The sequence below is a fragment of the Rutilus rutilus genome (genome assembly GCF_951802725.1).
Source record: "Rutilus rutilus genome assembly, chromosome: 20".
NCBI classification, from domain to species: Eukaryota; Metazoa; Chordata; class Actinopteri; order Cypriniformes; family Leuciscidae; genus Rutilus; species Rutilus rutilus.
The window spans coordinates 24,370,608-24,385,851 of NC_140225.1; the positions used below are offsets into that span (position 1 = coordinate 24,370,608).

General features: G+C 35.5%; 1 protein-coding gene across 2 annotated transcripts; it reads right to left on the bottom strand.

Annotated features, from left to right (window-relative positions):
• Positions 1–27: 27 nt before the first annotated feature.
• Positions 28–4,311, bottom strand: nanp (N-acetylneuraminic acid phosphatase). 2 transcript variants are annotated; one of them, XM_084391751.1, is made up of 2 exons: positions 4,126–4,311; positions 28–1,667 (listed from the first exon to the last, which is right to left on the bottom strand). In XM_084391751.1, exons 1-2 carry the CDS (start codon positions 4,225–4,227, stop codon positions 1,023–1,025), a joined length of 747 nt encoding a protein of 248 aa, XP_084247877.1. In that variant the 5' UTR covers positions 4,228–4,311; the 3' UTR covers positions 28–1,022. The 2 variants fall into 2 exon arrangements, with proteins under 2 accessions (XP_084247877.1, XP_084247878.1); XM_084391752.1 differs by having other exon boundaries at positions 38–1,667; positions 4,073–4,298.
• Between the last annotated feature and the right edge of the window lie 10,933 nt (positions 4,312–15,244).

Below are 15,244 nucleotides of genomic sequence, written 5' to 3' on the forward strand. Positions count from 1 at the left end.
AGTTGTATTTATTTGTGTGTTTTTTTTAATTACTGAGTGTGTACTTTTTAAACTAATTTGTAAAAATTATATTAGTTAGGCTAGTTGCTTTCCGCTACAATTAAATGTTTTGCAATAAGACTATAAATAAATGTGAATCATTCTTTTTTTCTTTTTTTTTACCTTATTGGAATCGAAATTAGGAATCGATAAGAATCGGAATCAATCAGCAGAATCGGAAAGGGAAATCACTAAAATTCAAACAATACCCAACCCTAATTAGAAATAGAGAGGCAGAACAACATCACTGTAAAAACGGCATGCTTGTTGTCATGTCAAATTTTAACATACAATCATGGTGTTTATAGTGTATATAATCTTTACTTGCCAAAAAAAAAAAACCCGCTCCATGCAACAATCATGAGGTTTAGCCCGTGCTAATGCACAAACTGCGCATTCTAGTGGCGGATTTATCACCAGTGTTTTCTCCATCATGCATGATTACTGAACGCATACCTAAAGACGATACATCACCCATGATTCATTTATTCCACAACTTAAATTGTCCAGTGAGGTTACAGAGAGAAAGGTGTGCCATGTTGGACTTACCATAATATATATACAATACTAAATTCTGACATCAAGCAAGTACAGTTAAGCTTCTGGTTATGTTCGCTGATCAATATTTGTATGTGAATAAAAGCCTAAATGAAATTTGTTTATCATATAAAACGATCGTGTCTCTTCAGAAGACTTGGATAAAACCGCTTTCTTTTATGAATTGCTTATTTAACATTTTGAAACGTCAAGAGTTTTAGGTGAATAGACTTTCAATGGAAGGACAGAAATCTCTCAGACTTCATTAAAAATATCTTAATTTGTGTTCCAAAGATGAATGAAAGTCTTATGGGATTGGAATTTTATGAGAGTGAGTAATTGATGACAGGATTTTAATTTTGGAGTGAACTATCCCTTAAAAACGTTTTACCTGACACGAGTCATCACATTTTTCAAGTACATCTTTAGATCTACGTTTGTAGACATCATTTCAACATCAGTACAGCTAGAACATCATTCAGATTCAGTACACTAGGTATAGTGTAGTCTGGAGTCACAGAGCCCTGCGGGAGAGATTTACAGTCACTGTTTATCCATACGGTTGCTCGCACTCCTGCATTAACGCCTCCCTGGATGTCAGTACTGAGAGAATCTCCCACCATGATGCAGTCCTGTGGCAGAACTCCCGCAGACTTGAAGCAGTGAGTGAAGATGGAGTGCGCCGGTTTCTGCTCAGGATGATCTCCTCCGACTACCACCACACTGAAGAGACCCTCACAGCTCACGGCTTCGATCTTCTCCCACTGCGTCTGAGTATCGCCGTTGGTGAGCAGAAGCAGTTTGTAATTTTTCCGCAGTTCTTCCAGGAGAGATCGAACCTCAGGAGACAGGGTCAGCGCCTGTAAACGTGTGTTCTTCCATGTGTAGTAGCAGCTGGAGGCCAGATCCGGATCAGGATCTGTGCCCTGTGTCTCCTGTAGGGCTTCATACCAGTGACGGATCCTCACACTATCTATTGTTTTTCCTTCTGATGGGTCGAACGATTCATGATGAAGCTTTCGTAGATAGCACTCACAGATGTCTCTGATGTGGCTTTCCTGCACAAGTGTCGACTTCAGCAGCTCACACACCTAAATAAAGAACACAGCGTGAATCATAAAATCGACATCTTTTTACTTAACAAAATAAGTACTGTTAGGGGGTAACAGTTTAGGACCCAAGGACCAGATGTTTGAAAGAAGACCGAGTCAGAATTATAATAAATTGAATAAAAGTTTTACTGAACATAGTTTGCAGTTTCATCAGCAGAAGTCGGCTTCAAGACTCACACGGGAGTTCGAAGGCCACCCCTGCTTACTTCTCTCAAGGAGAGCTACACTTTAGTCTAACTGGAAAGTAAGGCTTTAATAAAGAAATGGTCCCTTAAACTATTGGCTTCAATGACCCCTATAACACGTTGAAGACCTTTCTCAAACACAAAACAAGTCCCTATTTCATTTCTGGAAGCCAGGCTAAATAAGCAAGCGCTGTTACTGCATTCAGATATCAAATACAGATATTAAAGAATACATGAAAAGAACATTTCAGTAATCACACTGGTAACTTGTATAACAAAGTAAAATCCCCAGAGAAGTCTCATTTGATATTTAGAAGGAAAAATATTGATTAATACCTTGATTATAATCACTCATTACACATTGACGCAGCGGTGGATTCCAATCCAGCCCCTTCAGTGCAATTTGGATTTTTATTTAGTTTTTTAATTAAAAGACATTCATATAGTCTTAATTGTTGAGTAAGTGTCCAAATAATTTTTGAGAACAATATCATAGAAAAAGAAAGTCCATTAGGTCCACATATGTAGACATCATTTCAACATCAGTTCAGCTAGAACATCATTCAGATTCAGTACACAAAAATTCAGTTCACATTTTGCTGTATTTTTCAACCTGGGTTTATTATTTTTTTTAATCAATTGATTAGACCGTATATGCAACTGCTGTTGCTTCATCTTTCACTGAATTGGGCTAAAAATGCTTGGATGATGAAATTTCACAACTAAATAATGCTCTGGCTACAATACTTTTTACTCAATTTATTCCCGCTTGGCCAACTTTTACAAACTCTAGGTATTAAGTATCATTCTTATGCCGATGACACACAGATTTATGTTCATTGTAAACATGGTCAAAGTGAGGCTGTGCAGTGAGAATTTTAACTAGGACCAAATCCTAGTTAATCATGTTAGAGCCTATGGAGACTAGAGATCATATTACTCCCATTTTTAAATCATTGCACTTGCCACCGGGTAAATTTAGAGGTGATTTTAAAGTTCTTATGCTCACATAAAGCACTTCACGGTCTGGCTCCGGTGAATTTATCTTAGCTTTTAACACCATATATCCCAAACCGAAATCTTCGCTCTTCTCAGCATTGTCTTTTGGTTGTCCATCAAACACGGTAATGTTCCACGGGTGACAGAGCTTTTTCAGTATTTGCTCCTAGGTTTTGATTTAGCTTCCAGTTGAAATTCAGGAAGAACAGTCTTTTTAAAACATATTTGAAAAAATATTAAGTTGGCAGATTGTTGATTGTTATAAACATTGTTGATTTCTTGTTGTTTTAGTACACCTATGAAGTATTGTTGATTTATTTTGTATTGTTCCTTGTATTTCTACCTTGTAAGCTCCTTTGTTTGGAGGCACTATAGAAAATAAAGTTATTATTTTTTATCATCACCCTCAAAGTGTCCAAAAAACATGGTAATGGTACTACTTCGATTGATATACTATGTATAGTAGGCTATATATCGGTATATCAGTGATCAAATTGAGGGAGGCTGGGGGGCTCTCTCTTATAACATTGGACTGAATTTCCTGGACTGAAAATGTATCCTATATTTTTTATTCTTCTTGATCAATAAAAAAGGCTGTTCTTTAAAGTCCCTCCGTGGTGAAAATCAAGGTTTTAATGTTGTTTTTAATATGTCTATGTGGAGTTTTTAATATGATTTAATACAAACCATGTGGAAATGTATAGGCTAGTCAACACCATTGCTATTGTATTTTCTCCTTAAAACTGCAGTGAATCAAAGACAGTTGAAATCGCTGGTGTTTCTGACGTCACAAACTATGTGTGATCGTCAAGGAGCTGGTGTGAGTGAGTGGAGGCGGGGCTAATTAGCATATTCATAAAATGGGTAAATGAGGCAAGGGTGTAGATTTACATTCAAGGCGTGAATATATATATATACATAATTTATTTATTCAAGGAAAAAAACGCTTAATTATGTCATTTTGGTGATCAAAGATGAGTTTTAAGGGATAAAATAACAGGGGGACTTTAAGCCTTTTTAATAAACAGTTTGTTGCATACGGTCAAATAAATATATTGTAGCCTATATTTTGTATAGAATTGCACCAAAACAAAAATCTTGTGGGGAACCCCATGTTAATTCAACCACTGTATACTTCAGAGTACGTCAAAGCATAATAGGCAATGTGACAAAAACATAGATAGACAGACAGTAGCCTACCAGAAGTATTGTCAGCTTTTCCGTTTGGGCATTATTCATATTCATGCATTTACCTTCTGAATGGCAATTCGTCCTGCTCCAGCTGTATCGACCAGCGTGTTATCCAAGTCGAATATAATCGATACAATTCCTCGACTTTCCATCATATTACACATAAACGTCCGATATTGACTACAGTTCCGAACACGCGGAACTCCGGCTACTGACGTCAGACATGTATAGTGACGCTGCACTAACTTTGCATCATGGGAGATGCAGTTCCCGAGGAAATAAAATGCCGGTGTGGTGAAGTGTTGAGTCCATAGGTTGAGTGAGTCCATAGACTGTAAAAAATAGGTTGAGTCCCACTGAAGTGATGAGTCCCAGCTTAGGACCCCAGTATTATGCCTGATCTAAAGCTTTTCTCGCGATTCTTATTGCAATCAATCAAACTTTTATTCACATAATAATCTAAATAATTTTATCCTGATTATTTAGGCTATCTAGGCTATAGTTAAAGTATATAGTCCCACCTTCACTGGGACTCTACACTTTACCACACCAGTTGCATAAACTGCTAAGACTAGCCTAGTCTTACAAGTTCATATTTTTTAAGACTGTTCATAACTTATGTAAGTCAGTTAGGCTACATAAAAATGTAGATTGGGCTAATTTGGTAGCGAAAAATAAGACTTATTAGCAACCACTATAACTAGGCCTACTATTTTTATGCAACTAGAGGAGGCAAAGCCTGACATTGACACGCATCTGCTAGTGGACCAGCGTGTGTAGGCTATTACAGGCTTTAGCTGATACTGGGTCGTTAGATCAGGCTGGACTTTTTTTCTTCTTCATTTTTTTCCAAGTAGCCTACAACATTTCACTGGAAAATGCATATAATTATCATGTGTAGGCTAGCCTATAGGTGGTGGTGTTTTTTCTTCTTGATTTATTTATTTATTTTTACATTTACTAGTTCTTTCAATTCATGGTAGCCTATTTCGTGTTATTGAGATTTATTTGCTCGTTTTATAAAAATCATTGATGTTAAAATGAAAAATGTAGGCTAGGCTAGTAACATTTTATTGTAAAAGCTGCATTCTGCAATGTAAGTTAATATTTATATTTATCTTTGAGAAAAAGTCACATTTCTAGCAGTAAGCTAACAGTAATCAGGTGGAAAATCTGAGCGGCAGCTGAATGTAGGAAGACGTGCGAGTTGGCAGCTATGAATAAGGTTACGTGAAAACTTTGGTTTGTTCTCAATAAACATGCTCTTTTTCAGGTTCTTATCAGATTACATGTGCTGGCATTTGAAGAAGAAAAAAAACATGCCTGTGTCTGAACGATCTTAACCATGTGACAAGTTACTGTTTTTTTACCATTTACACTTAGCCAGGGCAGATATATACTAATAATTAAAGTCTAAAAACGTTGCACAAATGCAATTTTTCTACAAAAATCTAAAAAATAATACATATAATTAAATTAAATTAAATTTGCCAATGTGTAGCCTACTGTTCACTACTAACATATATTAGGGGTGTAACAATATATCGTGTCACAATATATCGCAATACAAAAATGCAACAATATGTATCGTGAATAGTTTTAGTGTCAGTACTACATTAAAATATTATATATAATGTTGCATATAATGTATAATAATGCAATAGGGGAATATCTGTGTAAAAAAGTGGCCTACATTATTTTAAATGTATCTAGTCAATGACAGAGAAACATATTCGTCTAAAATAACTCTGTATTTTCAGCTTCAGAATCATGAATATTTTTATTCTGGTGTCTCTATTGTCCTGTGCTTTGGGTTTCCAGCACCAAGTCCAAGAATATTCATTTATACACACAATGTAATATCAAATTTATCAGTTTAATAAACAGTAAATTTTTTGTTAACCTTTTATCATATGTTTTGGAGTATCGCAATAATATCGTATTGTGAGTTCAGTATTGTGATATGTATCGAATCGTGACATGAGGGTATCGTTACATCCCTAATATATATATATATATATATATCACTATAATACTTCTTTTCACCCAAAATACAAAAAGGAAATAATAAAAACTTATAATTTTAGAGCAATTGAGATGCAATCACAACCATGGCCACTTGAGGGCATCATAGCGGAGTGAACACTAAAATTCAACTACATCACTACAACTCTGTCCATCATGGCTAAGACTGAAACTTGTGGCTCTTTTAGTTATTGGATTGAAGGATATTCTCTACCGTAAAACAAAACTGAATGCCTTCCTATCACAACATCTGTATGGTATGCTGCGACCGTATCGTAGAGAATGAAAGCAGAAACTTTGGGAAATCATTCAGAAACTCTGAAACAGCACCTAGAAATGCATGAGAATTGTTTCATTATTTACTCGTCCTCAAGTTCTTCCAAAGTCATATGCTGATATTGTTTTTGTGAAACACAAAATGGGAACATGAGGAATCATGAAAAAAATATATATTTACAAATTGATATATGTAAACATATTTTTCATCTTTGAGGACAGCATGATACATCATATAATTTACAATCACAAAGAAATTAGGAATGTTTATCTATCACATTAGCTGTGTTAATTATACATTGTCGCATAATTATATGTTCAAAGCCACGGAATGTTCACTGAGATAAGCAAGTTGCAGCAAGATGCAGCGCAGGATTTACCCATCATTCTATTCATCAGCATTTTCTCAGTGCAAACTCATCTCACCTCATATGGCCTCGCTGCAGTTTCCCTTTTTTATCCCCTCTGCTCAGCGTGCACACCTTCAGGGCTCTTCACTCACCATGAGGAACATTTACAGTTTTCACAGTGAGTATTTGTGGTTTGTTCTTTATTTTTTTAAAAGGCTGAATTGCATGATCAGCCTTACTTCATAAACAGTGGCCCATAGAGTATTTAGAAACTTAACCCACAAATTTAAAATTTCATTGCAGTAGAATATCAAAACAAAATGGCATTTATTTTAAATGGTAAGTTCACCCAAAAATCTAAATCCTGTCATTAATTACTCACCCTCATGTCGTTCCAAACCCTTAAACCCTTTGTTCATCTTCGGAACACGAATTAAGATATTTTTGATGAAATCCAAGATGTTTCTGAACCATCCATAGACAGCAAAGTCATTGCAACTTTCAATGCCCAGAAAGGTCAGTAAAGACATAATAAAAATAGTCCATGTGACTAGAGGTTCAACCTTAATGTTATGAAGCAACAATAATTATTTTTGTGCGCAAAAAAACTATTCAATTCAACTATTTCTTCTCGTCTGTGTCAGTCTCTTACGCTGTTGACGTAGTAAAGACAGTGCAGCGCTTCCGGGTTCTACGCCAGAACGCCGGCTCACCATTGGCCAGCTCCTGCGTCAGCATCACACGCATGTGTCGTGGTGCACACCTGAACAGAGTCGGCCAATGCTGAGGCGGCGTTGCAATGACGTTGCTGCCTATGGTTCAGAAACCTCTCCGATTTCATCAAAAATATCTTAATTCATGTTCCAAAGATGAAAGAAGGTCTTATGGATTTGGAACGACATGAGAGCGAATAATTAATGACAGAACTTTCATTATTAACTATTAATAACTACTATAAACAGGTTAAAATGAATGTGAATAATGCCTAATGTATAATTCATTCTAAAAAGAAGTTCATGGTAACCCACTAATGACTCAAGTGTTAGCAAATCCGTCAGAAGCAATTACTATCCAAAATCTTACAAAAATCTGAAAAGCTTACAATGACTACAGTCAATATTAGGTAGTTATCATGTTTTAGAATACTGATTCAAATAATAAGTAATTCCTTTAGAAAGATGTAGCAACACTTGCGTCATTACTAGAGGGTTACCATGATCTTCACTAATTATTAATTATGCATTATTAATAATTATGAACCTGTATACAGTAGTTCTTAGTAGTCCGCTGTGAGATATGACAAAAGTTATTGATTAGTTAAGTGAACTACCTCATAACTGAGCACTATTACTCACTAATTCGCTAATCAGGGTTTCTTTTTAGTTAATAGCAGTTATTAGAATGTTAATTTAGAGAGCGGGGCACAACCTAACACTTTTTGACTCTCTCGGTTTGTGTAAATCCACTTGGGGTTCAGATCATTTTCCTCCCCACATTAATTTTTCATCTCTAGTACAATTATGTGGTTTTGTTTCATGGATACAGTGTATACTTTTTTCTTAATATACCCCGAAAGAATGGAAGTGAAATGTGACCCACAGGTGTGCCCCATGGGGCATGTTGTGACATATGAGGGGCATGACATTGCCATATGAAAGCTTAAAATGTAATCTGATCTAATCAAAAAAATATACAAGACAAACTAAAATATGTTGTCAATAAAATACAATTATTAACATTTTCATACAAAATAATGGCATTTTTTAATAATTACAAATAAACAAAAATTTGAGTTTGACAACAAATACACAGCAAAACACAGCCATACAGCTTAGTACACAATAATACATAATAATAATAAATAATTTCTGAATAAATGTTCAGTGATATCTTCCAAAGATTTTTTTTTTTTTTTTTTGGCACACTCTTTTCTCTTTATGGTGTTGATATAATGGCAATTAGTAAATACACTAAGTTTCATCATGCTGGCATGTGTGGGAAGTTTTAAACCAACTAGCCCCACGTTATTTGTGCCCCGCTCACCCCTACTTCGTTTCTCATTTGTTCCTGTGTGTAGTTATTGTGGTGGATTTTTAATAGATAAAATAGTAAACTGTATATTAAACTAACCATGTCTCTAACATCTAACCTTAACTCCCTTTTTAGGCCTAACAAAACTAACACTTTGAAACACAATGTACTAAAACGTTCTGTCCTGTGTTTTTGAATGTTGTTGTGTTGCCATACCCCTTTTACTTTGGTTGTGTGAGTGTAAAAATAACAAATTTGGGAAATGAAACTAGAAGTTTGAACCTTTATTTGAACCTGTGATTAACAATGAAGTAATCATTAAAACAAAGTTTGATTTAATAACAGAAGGGTTTGTCTATGAAAACCAATCAAATTGTGGGGAAATTATGTAATGCAGCATGACATTTTTGCCATACCTCCTTGTTCTATAAAAACTGTTGTATTCTTTTAGCTGGTGGGATTCTCAATGGAATTTGTCTGAGATCCTCCGGCCTTGCTTCTTCTTGGGGGAGATTCTCGGAGAACTGCTCGAGAGATCCTCCGGCCGTGATTAAAGCATTTAGAGGACATTTGCTGAAGGCTGTTTGTCGATTATTCCTGCGCAGGAAGTAAGCTAGTTAGGGGAACAGGTATTAGCACCCAGCCGACGTCGATGTGTAGACGCGCTAGAGTATAGGATTAGACTCAGCCGCCGTCGATGTGTAGACGCGCTAGAGAATAGGATTGATTAGCACCCAGCCGCCGTCGATGTGTAGACGCGCTAGAGTATAGGATTGATTAGCACCCAGCCGCCGTCGATGTGTAGACGCGCTAGGGTATAGGATTGATTAGCACCCAGCCGCCGTCGATGTGTAGACGCGCTAGAGTATAGGATTGATTAGCACCCAGCCGCCGTCGATGTGTAGACGCGCTAGAGTATAGGATTGATTAGCACCCAGCCGACATCGATGTGTAGACGCGCTAGGGTATAGGGTTAGACTTGGCCGACGTCGACTGTAGACGCGCTAGAGTATAAATATTATAGGACGTAGTAAGATAGGGAAAAATCTACGACATTATTCATTAATGATGGAACAGTATTCTAAAGAGTAACCCAACTATGTACTGAAAACTTAAATTGCGTTTTTCGCCTACAGAAAACGATCTCCGTTCACACAGATCGGCGAAAACAATTAAAAACGGTGTATTATTCTGCCAGGCCAGTAGTTGGCAATGTCACTTTGTAAAGAAACACTAAGCGCCTGTAGACTGAACACATAATACGCATGAAATGTCGCTGTTTTTAGAAATGTGTGTTTTTGTAGTTTACACGAAGACAATAACGGTATTGTTTACAAAAACGTGCACTTTGAAACCCAATTTCAAATTTTTGCATTTTCAGGCCCCCAAAATGCTGTTGTCGCGTAAATGAACGGCCGAAATGCATAAAAAGTTTTCCATTTTTAGTGTGGAAGTGGCCCTGAAAATGTTTAATAAGTAGTTATGTCTTGCATGGTTCTTAAAACACCTGCATGTATTATGATAAAAAAAAGAGCCGTACAAGAAGATCTGTTATCAGTTGATGATTACTGTGCAGCTTGAATGTAGAGGAAGACGTTGAGAGCAGTTAGTGTATCCAGAGGAAGTGTCATGTATTGTTATTTCAAGCATTAAAATGACACTTAAAATGACACTTCTCACTCCCTCTCTCGTGTATCTCTCATTATGTAACCTTGCGTGCTCACACCTGGCCGAGCGCCAAACGTTGACACGCAAAAATGTGTCACTGCATTCTGTTCTCGTTTCGGGCATGATCAGAAATTGAAGCATTTCTCACGCATGCAGATTCTGCTCATAGCACGGATGCCAGTCTCTGTTTCAACAATTCCTGTTCATGTAAAGTTCTTTTCAAAACACGTTTTGTAAACAGAAGTTTCAGGGAGGGGAATGTGAGAGAGTTATGGCTACCAAAACAAACACTGCAGCAATTACAGCTACAAATCTCAGTTCACTGATTTAGCCTCCATTTCAGTCCTTCTGATGGTTCATATCATTAGCATTAGCAGCAATATTATTGATTTGTTTAGGAATTTAAAAAAAAGTAAATGCAATTTCAGCTACTTCAACATATTAGACATATGAAATATAATTTTGACTAGTCATATTTATATTTTTAATTATTTGAATTGCAATTTGTATTTTGATTATTTAGGACAGGGGTGCCCAATCCTATCCCTGGAGATCTACCTTACTGCACACTGTAAACCTGAATAAGTTAAAATTAGGCATTTGTTTGCTCCTTTGCTGTACACCTTCATGGGTTTTAGAGGAGGCGTGGCTTTGTAGACTGAAGGGATCTTATGCTTTCAAAGCTAACTCAGTATTGCTAGCTTCTAGGAAAATTACCTACTCTACTTTTAACTTACCTATTCTCAAACTAAGTTTATGCTCCAATCGTCACCATGGTGGCAACCCCCGCCCCAGCATTTTTGTTGCCATGGTAACATTTCCAAAATGGTGGCCTGTCTGGTCTGCACGTTGCAGTGTCAGCAATTTTTAAAAATGCTTGTTTTTGTTACTAAAGGTATATTTCAACCCATACAACAATTCGAATGTTTTAATAACATATCCTAGATTACACTTGACCTGATTTTAATACATGTCTTGTACAAATTGATATAAAACAGGTTATGAAAATGTTGTGGTGACACATGTGTCACAACGGGCTGTTAACCTTAAAACAGTAGGTGGAATTTTGATGTGACGTATGTATCACATTAAGAAAAATGGTAATGAGCTGCTCAAATAATTTGGCTGATTCAATTATTTTAGTGTTATATATATTCTGCTGCTCAATTCAAAGCATATTTTAACATATGTAAACAAAAAAATGTCAAATTAATAACATTGTTAATGAAATGTATTTTGAAAATATTTTGCATACCTGTAATTAAAACAGGTATGCAACATATGGTATAAAACAGGTATAACATCTGTTGATATCATTTGTTAGTACTATTTTAAGGTTATTTTATCTTTTAAGTAAAACAACGTAAGTTTTTATTTTCACTGAGCATTGTATTGTTTGTTTGTTTACAGTTTTACTTTTATTGCATAATATACACATTTTTGCAATGTTATTGCACTACATGCATGTTCAACATGTTGACCTCCAGTGTGAGATAGTTTTTTATTTTTATTCAGTTTGCACATTTTCGAGTTGTGAAAAAATAATAAAAAAAAATATTTCTGGTTAAACCATATACCTGAAAAGGTCGAATGTTGATATGTTACAAAAGAGTTGTCGTAAAATTGAATGGTCACAGTTATGTGGTTTTGAAATATGTGGCAAAGCAAATAAAATGCAAAAACTGTATTACTTCTGAAAAGTTTTTTTTTTTTAATCTTCCCAGAAAAGTTATAATTTTGAAAATGTTGTGGAAAAGAAAATAAACAGAAAAAAACTGTTATTTAGCAAGAAAATGGACAAAATGTATTTTTTTATTTTTTTTATTTTTTCAAATGAGAAATAAAAGCCCAATGTGACATATATGTAACATTAAAAATGTATCATAAACGCCCAATGTCACATATATGTAACATTACAGATCTTTGACAAGGAGTGGTTGTACAGTGATAAGAAAAATGTCTCAGTTTTGTAATAACAAGCCAGGTGTTTTGTTATTGGATGTAAGAGAGAGCATACGACTCTTCATTTATGTCTGCGCTTATTTTTTTACACCAGACTGCTTTGTGAAGGAGGGTCAATACAAAGCAGGTCTTGCTAAAAAGTTGTAACTCAAGGATGGAGCAGTACCAACTAACTGTTCGTGATCCTCACATCCTGAAGATGTAAGTATCACACTTCATATTCTGTAAATGATAAAAAATCGCCTTTCCAAATGTGCTTGTTACTAAGTTCCGTGGCTAATGCGGCTGAAGTTCCCACTGATGTCTGTGATTATATTCACAGAGACAAGAGTTATGTCATCATTTCCATTTTAAAGTAAGACGACTGACTTTTGAAATACTGTGTACGTTTTCTGTATAGACAAGAGATTAAAAGTGAAATGTTTTTTGCAACGACCAGCACAGCTACACATATCAGTAGCACGAGGTCACAGCATTGAAGGCTGCAAAGCTGCACAAGCTGCAAAGGCCACGCCCTCTTCTGGAAAAGGGCTGGGGAGCAACAGCTCATTTGAATTTAAAGAGACACACATGAAAACTGCGTATTTTGCTCACACCCAAATAGGGGCAAATTGGACAAATTATCAAGTAGAGGTAACTGCAGGCTGGAGCAATGGGCGTGCCATAAGGTCGGAAAGGAATGGGGCATGCCATGAGGAATGGGGCGTGCCGTAAGGTCTTTACAATTGGACGCGAAAGCTTCCTGATCCGCATAAAAGCGAGCCATGAACTTAATCACTATTGGCCGACAAATAATTATACAAGACCAAATACATTTCTTTCACTGTAAAAATAGCAATAATGATATTGAGAATACATTCAAAAGTACGTACCTTCGAAACCTTCTGTATGGCGCGGGTTACATGACGTCATCACCACCGCAACTTTTTTTAGGATCAATCATTAAAAAACATTCATACTGTTTGTGATAAATGCACTTTTTGTAACACATCACTTGAAGATATTGAACATTTATTTTTGTATTGCCCTTTTTCTATTTATTTTTGGACTGACTTTAAAATAGATATGACAAACAAATTTGTCTTAATTTAGAACCTCATGACATTTTACTTTGTTTCCAAAACCCATATTTTTCTGAAAAACAAAATTATATAATTAAATTATTTGGGCAAAGTTTTATATTCATAAGACACAAATAACTCAAAAGAAACCCTCCTATATTACCTTTTATAACTGATCTCACAGTATACTTTGAAACCCTTTCAAACATGAGATCACAAAACAAAACGTTTTTGAAAATATCTATAACTGCCTTGATATTATAAACCTTCATTTTTGTATTTATTTGTATTATGTTCATTTTATACTTCAGTTGTTATTGTTATTCTCTGGTTTACACATTTTGAGCTGTATTTACAATGCCTTGTATTCATCTTGTTTTTTTATTGCATTATACTTGAAATGTCTGTACTTGAACTAAATAATAAAATAAAAAAATCATTAAAAAAATTTTTAATTGTTATTTTAAAGATAAAAATTTCTCCTGACACTATTAAAGTCATACTAGTTTTGTACTGTCATTTAAAGTACATACAAACTAAAAGTAATGTCATTTTTATAATAATGGTACAGCAAATGTTTTTGCTGTATAAAGGCATACATATATACGTGTTTGATCAAACACTCACCATATAATTATAAAATGAAGTAAAAACGGTTTAATGAACTTCTTTTAAGTGACATTAATCAATTAAGCAAAACAAACACCATTTTATCCAAAAAACCTTTATTCAGTTGTCATTTTTACAATACATTTTTTGAAACGTTAATTGAATTTGTCATCAAAGGCTTGTGTTCTAATTCAAAACTCATTCCTTCACTGATCCATACTATAGTAGCAGTCCATGAACAGAAGCCATCAAACTCTCTATCTGAATAGAACGCAGTGAAGACCCCCTTCTTTCCACTGCCGCAATATCCAGTGGTGTTTTTGTAGAGGAACTACAGGCATCACATCTGGTGAGCTTAAACTCCACCTATATTCCTCCCTCACATCCGGATTGACTGACTTCCAGTCAAGATAAAAAAAAAAAAAAAAAAAAAATTTAATGCAAAAAAATGAATTTAATATATTAGCTTAACTTGTTCATGTGGCAGTCAAAGATGATCAAATCTTTAAGAATCATAAACAAACACAATTTAAAATAGGAAAATTCATATATAAAGCAAAACATGTTTGTCATAAGTTTCCAATTATGATACGTAACATCACCGTTCACGTTATAATCTATAAGTTATCTGTAAGGTAACAGGCATGCATATCACAGCTGAACTCATACTTACGTTCGTGGCGAACCGCGCGAAGTCTGTGGCTTTGCAAATGGCTATGTTATGTATCTTGTGATATTCACAAGGTCTAAAAACACTGAGAGCACAGAACGGACATCGATATAAATCTGTGGATATAAATCGCCGACTCTGATGTCTTCGATGCAAATGCAGTCATTAATTCGTCTCACTGTAACATGTGTCTGTCAACAACAATTAAATAATTACCAAAGCTAAAAGATGTAAAGCAAAGAGAACAACAAATTATATCGCAGACATGAATTACTTACGCCATTTGACGTTTAACTATGGTTACTGCTGATTGGCCAACGCAGTTGCCAGGAGGAAACTCCTTTGACCAATGAGAAACCTCTTGCCACGCCCATTAGGCTACTCCAAGCTGCAGCTACCCCTGTCTCCAAATTATAATAAATGATCTGTGGGGTATTTTGAGCTGAAATTGTCCGAAGGCGGACACCCTCAGACACATTCTGCGGACACCTGAGACTTATATTACATCTTGAAAAAAGGGCCACAATAG

Bases quoted from the DNA above. Each gene is read 5' to 3' on its own strand.
- nanp (XM_084391751.1), bottom strand. From the start codon at position 4,227: ATGTGTAATATGATGGAAAGTCGAGGAATTGTATCGATTATATTCGAC. The intron at 1,668-4,125 runs GTAAATGCATGA...TTCTTTATTTAG, and splicing joins GACGAATTGCCATTCAGAAG to GTGTGTGAGCTGCTGAAGTC.